At 37.3% G+C, this 20,141-nt stretch overlaps 1 protein-coding gene across 2 annotated transcripts in view; it reads left to right on the forward strand.

Moving 5' to 3' along the window:
• Positions 1 to 20,141, forward strand: part of LOC120634374 (G protein-coupled receptor kinase 2) — a 67,079-nt gene that overhangs the window by 4,048 nt on the left and 42,890 nt on the right. For both annotated transcript variants that reach the window (XM_039904891.1, XM_039904892.1), the window contains exon 2: positions 11,570 to 11,665. In XM_039904891.1, the coding sequence (XP_039760825.1) occupies positions 11,570 to 11,665 (96 nt within the window). The remainder of the gene's footprint in view (positions 1 to 11,569; positions 11,666 to 20,141) is intronic.

Raw genomic sequence — 20,141 nt, forward strand, 5'->3', positions numbered from 1 at the left:
TATTTGTAATCATCTCAGTACAGCATTAGTTTATTGACATAATATGGTTAATTATTTTGTTACTATAAACTACTAACCATTAGTTTTATTACTGTTTCCTGTTTCCCACGCTATAGTTTAGAAAATTACTTTCAAAGTTGAGTACTACTTTTTACATAACTCAAATAAGTTCTTTAAGTAAGTGTTTACCTTGTTAAGGGAAACCTAAATTCATTACTAAATTACGTGGTCACGGAGTGCAATGATACTGCTTGAATTGTTGTTGACTTAAAAAAGGGTAGACCACCTATAACTCTATTTATTTACGTCAGGCTAGATAGATTAAGGTCTAAGTACTAAGATAAGCAAGTTTTTTCTTTCTTATTTGACTACAAGTTCTTGACTGAAATCTCATCTGGAGGTATGCGATGTTGTAGTCTAAAATGGTAGCAGCAAAACCTGTTAGTATGGTATACTAAATATGATTAGAGGTATGTGTTTAATACGTTTTTCTACGCGGTATCGTATCGAAACGCTAACTCGTCCGGCGGCGCGTCTGTCGGTAGGGTGGATCTAGCCACGGCCGAAGTCTCTCACGAAATTGAACCTTATAACTAACTTCTGTGTCTATATTCTTCTCAATCTAAAGGTATCCATATTGATCCAATATCATCATCATCATCATCATCATCATCATCACTTCAACTGATTGACGTCCACTGCTGTATGGAGTTCCAAAATCCACGATCATGAGCCGCTTGTTGCCAGGGGCTCCCAGCGACTCCTTTGACGTCTGTCCACCACATTAGTTCGGGATCACCACCTTGGGACTCCAACGTGACTTAAGGATATGAAACGTGATCATATTTATTATAATAATAATTATAATAAAACCTTTTTATTTCCCATCACCTTAGTATTACATTTATGTGTATTACTACTATAAATTCCCTTATATTTATGCACATTATTGACTTCTAAAACTATATATATACATATAAATTATAACTCTTCTTGAGTGGGAACCCCTTCTTGGGTATAGGCCTCCTCCAGACTGGTCCAAATTTCCCTATCTTTGGCTCTTTCGAGCCACTCTTTACCTGCTGTCTTTATGATATCGTTGCTCCAACGTTTCAAAGGTCGTCCCTTTCGCCTTTTTCCGCTAGGTCCTTCCCATCTCGTCGATTCCACTGTCCATCGCTTATCGCTGTATCTTGCTACATGGACAGCCCAGCGCCATTTTAACCTTATACTGTGACGTATCAGTCACACACATCAGTTATTTTTGTCTTCTTTCGTTTATGATCGCTTCTTATTTAAAATCATATTTACTAGTGGAGTAATAAATATAATATGTTTGCTTTTGATAGGATATTGAACTTTTGAAATTGTAATATTTTTATCTTAAGTGCCTTACGTAAACATTAACCTAAGGAAGTGATAAGGAAAGAAAATAATATAATGAAAAGGCTAAAGATACGGAGGCCTCGTCGCGCATTATGATCCATCCAATTTCATCAAAAATCCCTCGTCATCATCAGCCCATTAAGGTCCCACTACTGGGCGCACGCGCTCCGTCTCATAGGAGAGAGATTTCTAGTTCATCGACCTACCGAGCTACTCCAAGGTGGGTTGGTGGGCGTTAACAATCATTACCACATTTAAGTTTTAATAAAATAGAGAGCGAAGCAGTAGTATAAATAAATATATTGCGACAATACACACATCGCCATCTAGCCGTAGCTATGGGCACTAAGACAACTGATGAATATGAATAATATACGTAATACTTATAATCGACTGGTACTGTCCGATTTGTGATAAGGTTTCAATAAAATGATAGTCATGTATAAAAAAAAAGTGACTATGGGCGGGCACATGTCGGCGGAGAACCGGCGGACGGTGGGGTCCCGAGGTCCTCGAGTGAGCACAAGAAAGCGCAGTGTTGGTACACCGCCCACGAGGTCAGTCTGTTTGTGTACATGGGTCAATTATTTAAGTTTGGGGAATAGAACCAGTCCGTGGGTGTTGTTATTGCGCGATGTTTACATTATTATCAGTGACGTCACCCGCGCCTAAACTAACGAGACTATTATAAACTAATCAGCGCGTGCGCACACGATTCGGCTACTTGGAGAACGAGATATGTAAGCTAGGGGTGCCTCGCGGGTTAATTTAAAAAATATGTAGTAAAAAAAAAAAACTAAAAAGACACTTGGTGTAAAAAACCAAACTAATTTCTACGTTTTAGTTAAGTTTATATATAAAAACGTGTTTTTTTTTTTAACTATTATTTTTATTAGAGCAAAATTAATCGGTACACCATCATATTGACCATCAAATTTGTTAATACATATTAGAGAAATCGGCTAAAGATTATGGTTGGAAATGGAAATTAACATCATTACTGTCTTATCGACAATAGATGAAAACTATATAAATTAACAAAAATCTTATTTTGCAAATTGAGAAATGGAATGATCTTATCAAATTACTGTATTGTCATCGGTCCTAGATATATCTACAAAGTTTAAACGAAATCAGATCGTTTGAAGAGGCTTAAAATCGACTGGAGTTACAAACATACAAACATAAAGGTGAAGCTAATAACAACCGCCATTAACAACCGACCAATAACCGAATAACCGCTTAATTATGAGTATTAGTATTATATATTATATATTATTACACAGTATTAGCTTGTCGACCTACCTGGCGCAGTGGTCTTATAAATGGGAGATCCCGGGTTCACTGGCGGAGTAAACTTGGGTATTTATAATGTCTGAATTTACTCTGGCTAGCTACCTTACGTGCCGCCAAGCGATTTAACGTTCCGGTACGAAACGATTTGAGTTATTGGTTTAATATAACTGCTATAATCCTAACAGGTTAGCCCTCTACCATCTTAGACTGCATCATCACTTGCCACCAGATTTCATTGCAGTCAAAGGCTAACATGTAGTGGAATAAGAAAAAAATGCGTGTGTATTAACGTACACGCGTTAGAAGTTATACTATGGCGTAGCAAAATAAAAATAAAAAACAAAAATGTTACCTTTCGCCTTATTCTAACGTTTGTAGAAAAACGAAACTAACAATAGAAAAAAAATATTTCATACAATGAAAGTTTATTATTTAAACGCACTATCTAAGTTAAACAAAGTTTATTTAAATATCAAAAAAAAAATATTCTACTTAATTAAAGAAATAAACATAATAAACATACTTAAATTTGGAACACTAATAGACAGTTATCGGAAAACCAAGTTTCACTCAACATTAAAATTTGAGATTTTTGTACAATTGTATCAATTATATCACCGGAATGAGCCCGCAGAATTTGACAATTCAAGGTGTACACTGTCAAACCTTATAGCTAACTTTAGGGTGTTGGTTTTTTGTGACGGTGTGCGCGCGCAACTTAAAAATTTACTCTCATCATTTTTCCCTAACGCGCCAAAAGAAGTATTACTTCACTTAAATACTGAAAATTTCAGCTATCTACCAATTATTAAATACTGCTCGCAGACAGACAGACAGACATACAGACGGACAGCGGAGGTCTAGTACTAGCGACTACCTGGTACCCTAAAAGCTTGGCTGTATTTGCGCCGATTTGCGGCTTTGTCATAGATAGTTCTTATAGGTAGTTATAATATAATCGCTATATTATAGCTTTTCGGCGATTCAAAATTGTTCGATAATTAGTTTTTAATTATTTCGATTATTACGACAAATGTCGATTGCGTAAATCGGATTAACATGTACGTAATTTATGACGCTACTCAATTTTAACCGACTAAATGGCGGTAGCAGTGAAGCGGTAATAGCCTAGTGGGTAGGACTCGGGGGACCGGAGTCGAGTCCCGGCACGCACCTGTAACTTTTCTAAGTTATGTGAGTTTTAAGCAATTAAAATATCACTTGCTTAAACGGTGAAGGAAAACATCGCGAGAAAACCTACATACCTGAGAGTTCGCCATGATGTGGTATGTCCACCAATCCGATGGTGGACATACATATATGATTCTTTCTAATCTAAAATTTAAAATCTCAAACCTAAAATGGCTGGAGCTCTTCTTTAAAGTTAAAGAAGCTCTGCCAAGCCAACCATATATCAGCACATAAACATTGAAAACTTTTTTTATTGATAACTTTTTGTGACAGAGCTCATCCGGGGAAATACTACACCATGCTTATTTCTGCCGCTAAGCAGCATTGGTGTTGTGTTCCGGCGTAAACGGTGCGGATGCCAGTGTAATAGCAGGCACATGAGGTTCATGGACACAAATGGCATGGATGGCAAGTTGAGATAGTCGTAAAGTAGTAGTGTATGGAGAATAGTCGCCAATCATATATTATGTGGTATGTCCGCACTGGGCCAGCGTGGTGGACTACGGCCTTTTCCCTTCTCATTGTGGAAGGAGACCCGTGCCCTGTAGCGGGCTAGTGATGGGTTTATATGATATGATTTTTTTTAAAGTGGTTCTGAAAATACTACTGAATTGACGAACACTTTATCTTGTTACGTTGGTTTGTTTAGTGCAGTGCCTGATTAAGCAAGCGCTGGGTCCGTAGCAATTTTTTTTAAAAGAGCCCTTTATATACTACGGGTTCTAAAGTATAAAGTGGTAGAAATACAATTCAATACTCAATAAGTATCTTAAATACAATACGTATTTTCTATCTTTTTCAAAGCCGGCAAAGCATCGGTGGCTCCTCTGGTGTCGCAGATGTTTATGGGCGGCGGTGATCACTTATCATCAGGTGACCCACTTGCTCGTTTGCCCGCTATTAATATTTAAAAAAAAAAATCTAAAGATTACAATTTTGTTGGTAATTAATAGTGTAGTAAATTACTACAGGCGATGTCTGTGTGCGTGTGCGTGTCTGTCAGTCAGTCAGTCAGGCAGAGATGAGTGGAATTAATAATTATAATAATGACTAATGAAATTCACATGAATGTTTTTCAGTGTCTGGGTGTTTATATGTATATTATAAGTATTTATGTATGTTATTCATAAAAATATTCATCAGTCATCTTAGTACCCATAACACAAGCTACGCTTACTTTGGGGCTACGTGGCGATGTGTGTATCGTCGTACTGTATTTATTTATTTCACATTTATTTATCTTGTGTGACTGCGTTAATAAGGTCTTGAGAAAGGAAATTGTGTCAAAAAATAGAGAAACCTCTTTACCAATGCTAAAGTTTTGTAAAAATTGGAAATAGAAAAAAAAATATCCATTGTTAGACCGTTGTCACGAATAACTAGTTGCAGCGAACGCAACAAAAGTTATGTTAATATTATTTTCGCAACTAAGGCCTGTTTCCACTTACACGTGTTCATTACAAGGCAATATTATGAAAATTAAGCTTAATTTGCTATACTCCGCGAAAAGCAGGAGAATATGTATGGTGTAATTTATAATTTCTTCAATCCTTATACTCCTCCTTTTTATATGCATATTAAATTTATAAAATTGATAATTCCTCCAAGTGTAGGTAAAGACACTAATAAAAAAATTATAACCAAACTTGTCTATAGTTCTTGCCACAAGTTTTAGGTTATCATCATATAGGACCGACTCACTAATCAAGAATGTTTCAAAATCGGGTTTTTTTTTTCTTTTGAGAGCTTCCGCTGCGTGCGCTGCGTAAACTGTTAAAGTTTTGATTAAATCATGTATCACGAAGTTGTTCCCCTTTAAAGGTTCTAAAAGGAAGTCCGCGACAGCATAGGTCTGTCTTCTAAGGTTGACATATACGCGGACGAAGTCGCGAGGGACTGCTGGTTCCATAATTTTTCTTATTTGAAGTGTTCCTATATGCTTTGCGAAGTGTTGCTGTTTATAGGCAATGGTTATCTACTTAACATTATGGACCATCTGCTTGATGCGTCCAGTCACCATCATCATCACATCAACCCATTTCCGCCCCACTACAGGGCACGGGTCTCCTCCCACAATGAGAAGGGGTTAAGGCCGTAGTGACCACCTCGCTGGACTAGTGCGGATTGGTGGACTCAACACACCTTTGAGAACATTATGGAAAACTCTCAGGCATGCAGGTTAACTCACGATGTTTTCCTTCACCGCTGAATCAAGTTATATTTTAATCAATTAAAACGCACGTAAGTTTGAAAAGTTGGAGCGTGCTGGGAATAGAATTCGGTTCTTCCAAAGTGAAGTCGAGATCCCACCCACTGGGCTATCACCGCTTCATTATTATAGGCAAATAAAGAGCTAAATAGTTGGAAAATCCAAAAGTGCACGCCTCATAATCCCATTCATTACAATAAAATTGAGATTATTTGTAAATAATAATTAAACTATATCTAATTATATCGCGAGAGCTGAAGGCTTCTATGCCTCAAAATACTGAAGCCTATAAAAAAAAAACAACTCGACAAGTGAAGTATTTCATTCGTTATCGTGACCACAAGATACGGGACGTACAAGACCGAAAATTTTTAAACAATTTTTTAATTAGTTTAAATAATAAAAAGAGATTTAAAAATATCATGAGTCATAAAAATAGTGTTTTTTTCCCAACATTTGTCTATTTATATTCACTTATGAAAGCAATATATATATATATAAAAAAGAAAGTGTGTATGTTCCGTATAGGCTCCGAAACGGCTGGACCGATTTCAATGAAACTTTTAGGGAATCTCCGGATTGACCTGGCGAGTAATCCTGTAAAGTTTGGTCACGATCGGAGCACTCCTATTTTTGAACTGTCAAACTGTCAAATACAGCTTTTATTTACTATTATGATATTCTATTGTTGGGTGTACATGGGTGTAGATAATGATCTTCACCCGCTCGAGAAGAGAATATAAGAGATTGAATACGGAGAGAAATAAATGATTTAATATATTATGAGACTTAAATTAAAAATTTAATGATGTAAGTTTATTGTTTGAATAAAATAAAGCTAAATCTAGCGTGGCGAAGCGGGCTGAGTACGCTAGTAAAGAATAAAAAAGTGACATTTTAAGTTGGAGAATCTCTCGTGTTGTGCGTAACCTTACAGTCATACCTCAACGCTTCGCTTATGAGGCGTGCAAAATCTGTTATAGAACATTTATAGAACTTGGCTTGTAAATATAAGAAATCAGTGTGATATGATGCGGTGCGACACTTAGATCACTTTAATTACTGTATTAAAATCTTATATGGGCTTACAATGTTATTTATACGCCGGCTGAGTTAACTAAGCTCGATACTAAATGTATTATGGCGCTTTCACACAAGCCTTGGGGTGTCGCTGCGTTAATCTTTATTCGTACAATTTCTGAATTCGTCTGATTGACATTGTTGGATTGTGGTTAAAGCAAACACCTTTTTTTAAAATTTCTTCTAGATTTTGCCCGCGTTCTTTGTCCGCGTTCTTGTGATAAACGACTAATACCGGGAGATATCTTTGCATTATTCGCGTCCATGTAGGACTGAAGTGTATCGAAAATGCACCCGTATTTATATTAAAATACCCACCAACCCAATGTCATGAACATTGGTTATTAATAAAATATAATTTTAACTGTTTCTTGAAAACTATTTATTAAGTAATTAATAATTATTAGGTTATTTGTAAAATCCTAAACAAATTTATAGTTATCAAAAGGTTGAATTTTTACCCACTTTATAAATTTACTTTAACACTTTTAAGAACCATTTGGAATAAAAAGTATTCTCCTTTCAACTAAGTCCATGCCAAAAATGGTTGATTGGTTGCTTTTTTAGGGCGAGGTGGAAGCACAAACAAATACACTATCGCCTTTTAATTATAAGTAAGGACGACACAACGAGTTAGCCCCCGACTGCAATATTATCTAATGGTATTTGAGAGGCCTCCAGTCCAGTAGTGAACTGGTATACGCTGTCGTTGATCATGTTATTTAAAACTGTCATACCCCTAACAGGTTAGCCCGTACTGTTGAGGAAAGAACTTAACGTTTAGAGGAACAGAAAAACCCGCCCGGTGTCTCATAAATGGTGAAGGGCAAACCGATGATGATGAAACAGTAGTAGTAATTCCCACAACACCCGACTGTCTGTTTATGAGCAGTGTGTGTTATGGTTTAAGATCCTTATTTCTAAAATTACAAAAATTCGCTTAGTAGAGAAAGCATTAAACTTAAAACTATAACATGTTGTGAGAGTTCACTATAGAGGGTACGTATAGATCTATAAACTATATTATCTATTAGCATAACTGATTGCAGCCAAAAAGAAAATGTTGCATAAGCGGGTAGTTACACAAATTTTACCGAGCAAAATCATAAGACTAAAACAAAGATCACCGTTAACTGGAAACGACTTTTAATGATGTATTTTCCATCAAGTGGAATTTTGATTTTTTTTTTAAAAAAACGTAGCGTGTTGCTTGTGATGACGTGAGAATCTGAAACGTGCCTCATAAGAAAGCTCAGAGTCGCTCAGCGGGCGATGGAGAGAGCTATGCTAGGACTAACTGTACCCTAACACTATCACATTAGTTGAAGTTGAAGAAACTTAACAAAACGAGGCGCCTGAAATTAGAAGCTCTAGATCATAGATTTTGGAAATCCGTAGAAAAGACTAGAAGTGTATGTCAATAGGTTGAAATTAGGACGATGATGAACTAAAGTGACAAAAAAAAACCGTAGAACCCTACCAGCCGTGTGAAACGCCTTAATTGGATTTAACTTAATTGCGATTTAGTTACGACGCTATCCAGTTGGTATTGAAATTTATTTCAATTATAAATCGCAGGCATTGCGTAGTCGCGTTGACCCGCCTTGCGTCAAATGTAGCATTAAAAAACTGACAAGAGAGTTACAACACGCGTATGACAGGGTTCCGCATTCGTGCAATAGCAAAAACACGAGTGATGTAATAGGTTGGTAGCAGGAGAGCTTTTTTAGTTGAAGTTTTTTTAATAGTAATAATTGACGGACCAAGCAGATGGCTCACCTGATGGTAAGTGGAAAACCATCGCCTTTAAACAGAGCAACACTTCACAGGGCATGCAAGGAGCACGTTGGAGTCCCTGGGGCACCGAAGAGATGTTAGCTCCCTTTGTATGATCCATCGACTCTATAATGGAGAGTGTTCTGAAGCGTTGTTTGCATTGATACCTCCTTCTCTGTTCTCTGACCGCACCTCACGCCGTAGAAATAAATTCCATCCTCATCATCTGGATGCCTGGTATTCTTCTACTATTCCGAATACCAGATCATTTCTACCGAGCACTTGCAAATTGTGGAAAAATCTCCCATCTGACGTGTTTCCACGTAAATACAATCTATGGTTATTCAAGATGCGGATAAACAAATTCCTTAAAAGCCGGCAACGCATCGGTGGCTCCTCTGGCTGCAGATGTTTATGGGCGGCGGTGATCACTTAACATCAGGTTACCCAATTGCTCGTTTGCCCGCTATTAAAAAAAATGCCTGTAATTATACCGGCAAGCACATCCGTCAGACCGGAAGTATTGCAACAATGCTGCTTAGCGGCAGAAAAAATCATGGCGATAGTACTTCCCCGGACGAGCTGTGTCACAAAAAGCTCCACTGGTACTAATATTATTTTATATAGTACTAACGTACCCAGCCCGCTTCGCCGGGCTAGATTTTACTTTATTTTATTTAAACAATAAACTTACATCATTAAATTTTTAATTTAAGTCTCACAATATATTAAATCATTTATTTCTCTCCGTATTCATTCTCTTCTATTCTCTTCTCGAGCGGGTGAAGATCATTATATACACCCATGTACACCCAACAATAGAATATCATCATAGTAAATAAAAGCTGTATTTGACAGTTTGACAGTTCAAAAATAGGAGTGCTCCGATCGTGACCAAACTTTACAGGATTACTCGCCAGGTCAATCCGAAGATTCCCTGAAAGTTTCATTGAAATCGGTCTAGACGTTTCGGAGCCTACACGGAACATACCCACACACTTTCTCTTTTGTATATATAGATAGATAGATTATTTCTGCGCTGGGGAATACATTTGCAAAACAAAAATAAGCGTGGCTTTGGCAAACTCCCGACTACGTGGAGTCACTTAAACCAAGTTGCCCTGGACCGTGGACTTTGGAACTCCAAACAAAAGACCTATATCCAACAGTGGACTTCCATTGGTTGGCATGACGATGGTGTGAGCTAAATCCAGTTAGACAGGCCACGATCTCAACAGGGAGTCTTTTATATAGAGTACGAAAAGATAGCACTTAAAAATCGATCGGCGATTTGAAGATTTCTTACTTATTTTCAGAGTAAATCGCAGACGATTTTGGAGATTGCGTGTAATCTGGCTCGTTCTAACTTGCGAGTTCACTGAGACTTACTCGCGTAATTCGTGCAAACTCGTGCAATTTCTTGCTACTATACCGTTTGCATATCGTCTAAATTTCTGCATTTAAATCATGCAGACGCTAGCCGATCACAATATCGCAAATTCTTGCAGAGGCAACTATTCGTACCAGTAACTTGGGCTTGTTGAACTTTTGTTAGGGCTTCGGCCTCCATTTCGGGGGGTCCGCCAGATTTTCTGAGCTTTGTGCAATTAAATATTACTTATTTTACTTTGGCGACCTCCCTGGCGCAACAGTGAGCGCTGTGAATTTAAGTAGGAGGTCCCGAGTTTGATTTCCGGCAGGGGCAGTTTGGGAATTTATTATTTCTTAATTTTCTTTGGTCTAGTTAAGCGGCAGGTTTGACGTTTTGTCAAGTGATTAAGTGTTTTGGTGCGATGTCGTGTTGAAACCGATTGGGGGGTATGACTATGTACCATATTTCTTAACAGGTTTGTCCACTACCAACTTATACTGCATCATTTCTGAGATTGCATTCAAGAGCTAACCTGCAATAAATAAATAACAAACAGCGATTTTGGTCAGAGAAAGCACCAGCGGGAAGATGGCGTAAAATAGAAAAATCCACATTCTATAAAAGTTATTATGAAAAATTACCGTAATGTGCACCGTAAAGTGCACGCCACTGATCGTGAGGCCTTCGGATTAGCCTTATTATTGAGGAAAGCTTTACAATATGGGCTTTAACTGCCCTTTCCCTTTACCTTAGGAGCCTGGCAACGGGCGGGCGATGTAACGCGGTGCGTTGTTATATAATATTATGTTCGGAGAATAGTTATAAGGGTTGTGTATACTATATTTTTTTATTTAGATCACTATATATATATTGAAAGCAATTATGTTTTTCTATCCCTACTGTGATTCAACTAGTAGTGGTAGCCCTGTGGTTAGAACTTCGACGTCACTTTCGAGGGAGCGAGTTCGAGTCCCAGCTCGCACCTCTAAATTTTCTGATCTAGAAAACATCGTGAGAGTTCCTGCATACCTGAGAGTTCTCCATAATGTTTTCAAAGGTGTATGGATTCGACCAATCCGCATTGTGCCAGCATGGCGGACTACGGCCTAAACCCATTCAAATTGTGGAAGAAGACCCGTGTCTGTAGTGGCCCGGTAATATGATGATTATACCCTACTGCCATCGCCTTAATTGTCCTCTATAAGAAACTGTTTCTATTTCATTTTTACAAGAAGTTTATATTCTTTTTTTGTCCGCAGGCGGTTCCGATAGCAATAAGGGCAAGAGCAAGAAGTGGCGGAAGATCCTGCAGTTTCCTCACATATCGCAATGCTTAGATATAAAAACAAAAATAGGTAAGTGCCTCCCCCTACCTACGTATACTAAGTGTCATATCATAAGCGCGCTGATCGTCGGCTATGAGCTTCTAAACTTCATTATCATAAAGTTACTACAATGATTATTGTTCCGATCACGAATATCATCATAATTTTCATTAGATAACTCACTTTTATTTTCATGCTGTTAAACCCTCAGATCTAGCTGACACAAGTATATAATATAAAATGTTCGTAAAGGGACCTGGCCCATCTGGGCACATTCTCTCATGAGAGAGAGAGATATAAAGCTTAGACCCTCCACACTACTCCAACGTGAGCTTTCATAACTGAGACTGACGGCTTAAAGCGTACCTTGAACTTGGACAGTACGTTATAACGCACATTTTCTACCACTGCTGGCATAATAGCAGATCACAGTCCCCTACTGGACTTTTTGGTTTTTGTTAAATTTAATTACAAAAAGTAATCTCATTTTACAAATATAATTGTAACATTAGTTTTATATAAAATATAGTATATTTATTATACGTACTAATATACGTAACTATTCGTACTACGACAATACACACATCGCCATCTAGCCCCAAAGTAAGCGTAGCTTGTGTTATGGGTACTAAGATAACTGATGAATAATTTTTATGAATACATATAAATACTTGTAATATACATATAAACACCCAGACTCTGAACAACATTCATGTTCTTCACATAAACATTTTCCAGTTGTGGGAATCGAAACCACGGCCTTGGACTCAGAAAGCAGGGTCGCTGCCCACTGCGCCAATTGGCCGTCAGAAAAAGAAAAGAGCACTCTTTTTACTTGACACGAGTAATACCTAAGTTATTTTTAATGACAACCATTTATTTTCCTTAACTCCAAGGAAACTCGAAGGTATTGCAGAGGGAATACCTAGGTAATTAAAATTATTAGACAATTACTTTATTTTTATTGTCCTAACCTACAATTAAAGGTTAGCTGGTGTGTTTGTGTATATAAACTACCTGCCATACTTACTAATTTATTTTATTCCATTACAAGTCAGCCCTTGATTGCGATCTCATTTTGCGGTTACTAATGATGCGGTCACAGAATTAAGAGCATACAGAACCCGTGTAAACCAGTGGCGTGCACAGAGTTTTTGACCAGGGTATGCATAAAGAAGGCAGATGCCATAAAATGGAAAAATCCTTCGCATTAATGAGTTATACAAAAAATTTAGGGTATGCAGAGCTTTTGTGCATGTATCAAGTGCACGCCACTGGTGTACACGACTAGTTATTAAATAATAGAAGCATCGTTTCTCGAACAGACGCGACGGTTAGTCACTCCATACCATTTAGCAATTTTACCTGTAATGTTATAAATGCTTACCATAAAATGGGAAAATAGGAAAAGTTTGTGAGCTAGCAACATTCCGCGGGTTTGAAGTAAGAAATAAGAATAAAGAAATTACAAATTGCACCATGTAGATTGGCGAGTGGCGCAGTGGGCAGCGACCCTGTTTTCTGAGTGATTATTCCGTCGGGTCGTGGGTTCGATTCCCACAGCTGAAAAATGTTTGTGTGATAATCATGCATGTTTTTCATTGTCCGGGTGTTTATCTGTATATCATAAGTATTTAAGTATGTTTTTCATAAAGTTATACAACAGTCACCTTGGTACCCAACACAAGCAACGCTTACTTCGGGGCTAGATGGCGATGTGTGCACTGTCGTAGTATATTTATTTATTTTATTTATTTACTATATCCCTAACAGGTTAGCCCGCGACCATCTTAGATTGCATCGTCACTTACAATCAGGTTTGGTCAAGAGCTAATAATTAGAGATAAAAAAAATAACAGTAGCGTAACAAATATGCCCAGTCTACTATTTAAAGGATCGTTCCGTCTCTTTCCCTCCTCCCAGATTAAAAAAAGAGGATAAGTAAACAGTATTCCAAAAGCGTACAGCTATAAATCATGGCGAGCTGTCACCATGTCTGCTGCGGGGAAGTGCGGGGAACTAGTTCTACCTGCGACTTCACCCGCGTGTACGTATTCCTTACTTTTTTTTATAGTAACAACTAGTTGTTACCCGCGACTTCGTCTGCGTTTGATATTGTTTTTAATTTAGTTGTATTTCTAAAAAAAAATTAAAGTATTCAGCATCGCTAAGCCTTAAATGAGGGGTTTGCTACCGTCCAGTGAAAAGTTCTTTCCTCTATCTTCAATCACATTCAGATCTACACAAAGTTTGGGCAAAATTAAACACATATTATAACCTCTGTAGTACAAAAATAATTATTTAAATCGGTTATAATCTGTCGCAGTTATGGTGTAAAATCCTCAAACACTTTCATCCCCTCTCCCAAAGGAACCGAGCTTAATGTCGGGATTAAAAGTATCCTATATTACTTCTAACACCTACAAGAATATGTGTACAAAGTTTCATGAGGATCGGTTAAGTAGTTTTTGCGTGAAAGCGTAACAAACAAACTTACATTGACATTTATAATATTAGTAGGGATAGGGATAGGGATTTATGGATCGAACTGCCAAGAAGGTGGGCCACCTAGTGGTAAATGGAAAACCTGAGGTGTTTAGACACATGTGCCTGTAATAACACCGGCAGCCACGACCCTCAGATTGGAACACTGACGCAGTAGTACTTTCCCGGACGAGCTCTGTCATAAGAAGCTCCACTTCTACAAATATTATTCACAAATCAATTTTATAAATTAAAAAAAAATATAAAAAATTTCGGAACCGACAGGATTTGAACCTGCGACTATCGGGCAATCGCGGCCTGCGCGCTTTCACCTATTAAACTACGGCTCTCCTACCGTCGATGCTGAAATTAGTATATGCCTTTCACATCAGTCTTATAGGGACTGTAGCGTCATCTAGTAGGAAACGTTGCAGTTTCGATCTACTTTTGCACGCCACTGCTTTGGGGCTAGATGGCGATGTGTGTATTCTCGTAGTATTCGATATCAGATACTTTTTATCCTGCAATTACCACGGGAACCGGCACTAAGCTAGTTTAAAATAAAAGACGCCGTTTCCGCCCCGGCGCGGCGCCCGTTTTCGACACGTCCACCCTCTATAACAACATTCTGAGAGGCTGGAAATAACAATTAAAATAGATAAAAAAGCCTGATGCGCTCCACTTACGAGTCGCGCACATGCCCACCAGAAGGATAGGGTGACTCTATTCTCTCTTCTTCTTTTTTCTCTATTCTTCTTATCTCTATTTTAATTGGAGGAAACAAATCTGGAATTTATGGACTTTTGTTATCACCATCATCATCATCACCTTACTGGCTCTCTACATCGCTCGGGTTTCCTCTCAGGTTTAGGCCGTCGACCACGCTGGCGACGTGCAGGTTGGTGGACAACGCCCTTGACAACATTATGAAGAACGTTCAGGCACGCAGGTATCCTCACGATGTTTTCTTTTACCGCTAAAACAAGATAAATAAAAAAAATATATACTACCACAATCCACACATCGTCATTAAGCCCCAAAGTAAGCGTAGCTTGTGTTATAGGTACTAAGATGGCTGATGAATAATTTTAAGAATAATATACATTAATACTTATAAAATACCATTAAACATCCAGACACCGAAAAACATTCATGTTCATCACAGAAACATTTTCCACTTGTGGGAATCGAACCCACGGCCTTGGTCTCAGAAAGCAGGGTCACTGCCCACTGCGCCAATCGGCCGTCAAATAAGATAAGATAATTGGTCATTGATAATTTCTTTATTCACGTTGGCCTACCACAGGAACTTATGAAGCGCTCATACATATATGTTTACATAATTGTAAGGGGATGGTGATAACTTCGCTCGCCAACTTAAACCTAAAGCTACGAGAGTTCCAAACGCGCCCTGGATAAGAAGAGCCCACAACAAACTTAGCCGGATAATTTTTTTTTTAATATTATCGTCATCGACTTTTAATAATGCTTTACACACGTCTTCTTTGTCACACGAGAGATGGCTATAGGATTAATCGGTTAATACATTGCTACCGTATGTACAATAGATATCCTGACTCAAGGAAACGATAGACTAGCTAAGTCGATATGTAACATTTGAGGCGGAACATTCGCAAAGGGTTCTGTAGCTGAGTACTTTAATATTAAAGAATCGCGTCATCATCTAATTTAATTAATGTTTCACTGCTTTAGAGACGTCTATTCAGTCACTGGGGATATGGCTAAATGACTAAGCGGCTAGAACTAACATTGCGCCTGTATTCGCGACGGATAGCCCGACTTAACTGTAGATAACCCGACTCAAAGAAAATACTCGCAGCTGTCAGCGGTCCGCCTTAATGTTTTTATAGCTGACAGCATCAGCACGGCTAGCATGGACAGGAGACAATTATCTCCCCGGAGAAAGGATAAAAATGTATCTTCTCCCACCGCTTTATCAACTCTCATAGCATTGGCGCACCAGTGACAATAATATCCAAATTCGAATTCATTTATTTCAAGTAGGCCTACTTTATAAGCACTTTTGAAACGTCAAGTATGTATATTTGTAGTGACTCTACCACCGGTTCGGAAAGCAGATTCTACCGAGAAGAGCCGGCAAGAAACTCAGACAATTAATATGCTCCTATTCCATGTTCCTTTGCTTTAGCAGGTGGACACGTTAATTAAATCCCTTTATGTCAGGGGATATAATCAGGGGAAATTATTTCCATGATATGTTATGAAAATAAAGCTTAATTTGCTATACTCCGCGAAAACTAGGTAAGGAGAATGTGTATGGTGTAATTTACAATTTCTTCGATCTTTATACTCCACACCAAACAGATCTTCGGCAATGTACCCTCTACGCACGTTTCGCTCCGAAACCGGAGCATCCTCAGGAGATGTTGACTTGAATGAATAATCTTGTGTTTTCCGCGGAGTAGGTATTTGATATACAATATTAAGCTTAATTTAAATAACTCCTGTGAGACTAATTTTTTTTGCAAGTTGCGTGGTTCAATGACCGTTCTGACTGGGGAACCCTAAAACGTCCGGTACGTAGGTACTACGTATTGACATCTGTCAAGTGTCGACCAAATCTGGAGGCGGTTGTCAACGTAACTAATTGTGTACAATTCGGGGGTCCACATTGAGTTCCATATAATTTATCTGTTTGTTTGTCCGTTACACAGCGTCGACAAACAATGCGGACAGTATGACGGATATTGATTACCGTGAAATAACTTACCATTGAAGAAAAGTGGTTTTACCAGATTTTGTATGAAGAAAACAAGATGACCGAAGATATTTAAGCGACAACGTGAGATAGTCTTATTAGGGTACACTAGGGACGGTTTTTGCTACTTCAAGTTAGCCCTCGACTAAAAACCTTCATAGCGCAGCGGTGATGCTGTGGATTTAAACGGCGGGTCCCGGGTTCGGTGCCCGGCAGGGGAAATTTAGAAATTTAAAATTTCTGAATTTTCTGGCTAGACAAATAAGTACGGTACGATGACGCGTTGAAACTAGAAACCGATTAGAGGTATGAGTTTAATATAACTGCCATACCCTAACAGGTTAGCCCGCTAACATCTTAGACTGCATCATAACTTACCAGCAGGTCAGATTGCGGTCAAGGACTAACTTGTAGTTAACAAAGCCAACAAGAGGGACATGCCGTGGTGGTATTAAGTTTGGGTATACCGTTTGGGTTTGGGTATCTAAAGAGATGGGGGTCCCACATCACCTCCGTCTGAAGGGTCGGAGGTAGCAATAAAGCTTTTCCACCACGCCAAAAAAAAAGGCTAACTTGAAGTGGAATAAAAAAAAATATTACCTTTTGGTAAGTAATGATGCTGTCCAAAATGGTAGCGGGCTAACGGGCTAGCGGGTTTTTCTGGTATATTTGTTTCTACACCGAATCGAACCAGGAAGGAAGGTCAATTTATGTTTTCAATTTAAAAATTCATTGATTTTAAGTACGCCTACTTTATAGTTGGTCTGGTTGTTTCTAGTGACTCTACCACGGTGGCGTTCATAGAGGGTACGCACCGGGTATGCAGATGATATAAAATGAAAAAAATTCTCCATTACGAGTTAAGAAAAACGTAAGGATAGACATTGCAAAATTATAAAAAGCCTACCCTCATTTATTTATAACTGGTACTGGAGATTTTCTTAATTTTATATCATCTGCATATCCTGTGCATACCCTCTATGCACGCCATTGCTCTAACACCGGTCCGGTTCGGAAAAGAAACAAAGTAGTTAATAATAAATAAATAAATATACTACGACAATACGCACATTGCCATCTAGCCCCAAAGTAAGCGTAGCTTGTGTTATGGGTACTAAGGTGACTGATGAATAACATACATAAATACTTATAATATACATATAAACACCCACACACTGAAAAACATTCATGTTAATCACACAAATATTTTCCAGTTGTGGGAATCGAACCCACGGCCTTAGACTCAGAAAGCAGGGTCGCTGCCCACTGCGCCAATCGGACGTTGCTCTCTTCCAACATCAACGTTTACGCACGCACACAAGCATCCACTTGCACATTCATGTACGCACATACGGTCACACACACACACCTAGAATACCCCACACAGACCTACAAAATTTATTCTTTAGTTATAGTTTAACTTTAATTTTGTTTTCTTATTTTTAGCTCTTAAATTTTTATAATATGTACATATATGTATTTTATAAAACATAGGTTTCAAATAAACAAGCACCCTTTGTAACATCAGGAAGGACCTAGCCTCTGTAACACAGGTTTTCCTTCCGCAGAGGTTAGGGCATTCATGTAATTATTGTATCCATCATTTCTAGCCTGAATAAATGATTATTATTATTATTATTATAAAATGATTATTATTATTATCAACATTTCCAATACTATTATTATTATAAAATGATTATTATTATTATCAACATTTCCAATACTATTATTATTATAAAATGATTATTATTATTATCAACATTTCCAATACAATTATTATTATAAAATGATTATTATTATTATCAACATTTCCAATACTACTATTGTTATAAAATGATTATTATTATTATCAACATTTCCAATACAATTATTATTATAAAATGATTATTATTATTATCAACATTTCCAATACTACTATTATTATAAAATGATTATTATTATTATCAACATTTCCAATACTACTATTGTTATAAAATGATTATTATTATTATCAACATTTCCAATACAATTATTATTATAAAATGATTATTATTATTATCAACATTTCCAATACTACTATTATTATAAAATGATTATTATTATTATCAACATTTCCAATACTACTATTGTTATAAAATGATTATTATTATTATCAACATTTCCAATACTATTATTATTATAAAATGATTATTATTATTATCAACATTTCCAATACTATTATTGTTATAAAATGATTATTATTATTATCAACATTTCCAATACTACTATTATTATAAAATGATGATTATTATTATCAACATTTCCAATACTACTATTATTATAAAATGATGATTATTATTATCAACATTTCCAACACTATTATTATTATAAAATGATTATTATTATTATCAACATTTCCAATACTATTATTGTTATAAAATTATTATTATTATTATCAACATTTCCAATACTTTTTCTATCTTGGTGGAGATGATGCTGCAACTCTCTCCTACGAGGAGGCATTGGCACACTAAAAATCTGATGATATCATTTATCGATGAATAATATAAAAATGAAGCTTTGATAGCGCAGTGGGTAGGAGCTCAAGTTTCGGGGGGCGGGCGAGTTCAAATCACAGCACGCACCTCTTACTTTTCCAAGTTATGAGTAATTAAAAATAGGTGAAGGAAAACATCGAAACCTGCATGCCTGAGAGTTCTACATAATGTTCTCAAAGGTATGTAGAGTCCACCAATCCGCACTGGGCCAGCGTGGTGGACTACGGCCTTGACCCCTTCTCATTGTGGCAGGTGACCCGTGCCGTGTAGTGAGCCGGTAATGTGTCGATATGATGAATATATAAATAATTTTTTTTTTTAAATACTTCGTCTTTAAATATTTTAATATTGTATAAATTATTCTACTAATCGAACCCTTTTTAGGGAGGTGTTTAAAAAATTGGAATTCGCCATTTTGTAGCGGCGGCCATCTTGGATTTGAAATTTGCCATCTTATATTGAATTGTACCAGTCATTTGATACACATATTGTTGCGGCGGCCATATAGACACAGCTAAGCTATGAAAACGTAATCCCTTCTTATTCACCTTGCAAAAAAAGAAAGCGAAATCAAAATCGGTTCATCCGTTCGCGATATACGATGCCACAGACACACACACACATACACTTCAAACTAATAACACGTCACGTTTTGGCGTCGGGGGTTAAAAACAACTGTTTAAAAACTCATAAACAAAGTCGTAAGTGACCGGATAGATGTAAGAGAGTCATTATACAATTTACTACTTAAGATTATTGGCTCACG

The sequence above is a fragment of the Pararge aegeria genome, chromosome 23 (genome assembly GCF_905163445.1).
Source record: "Pararge aegeria chromosome 23, ilParAegt1.1, whole genome shotgun sequence".
NCBI classification, from domain to species: domain Eukaryota; kingdom Metazoa; phylum Arthropoda; class Insecta; order Lepidoptera; family Nymphalidae; genus Pararge; species Pararge aegeria.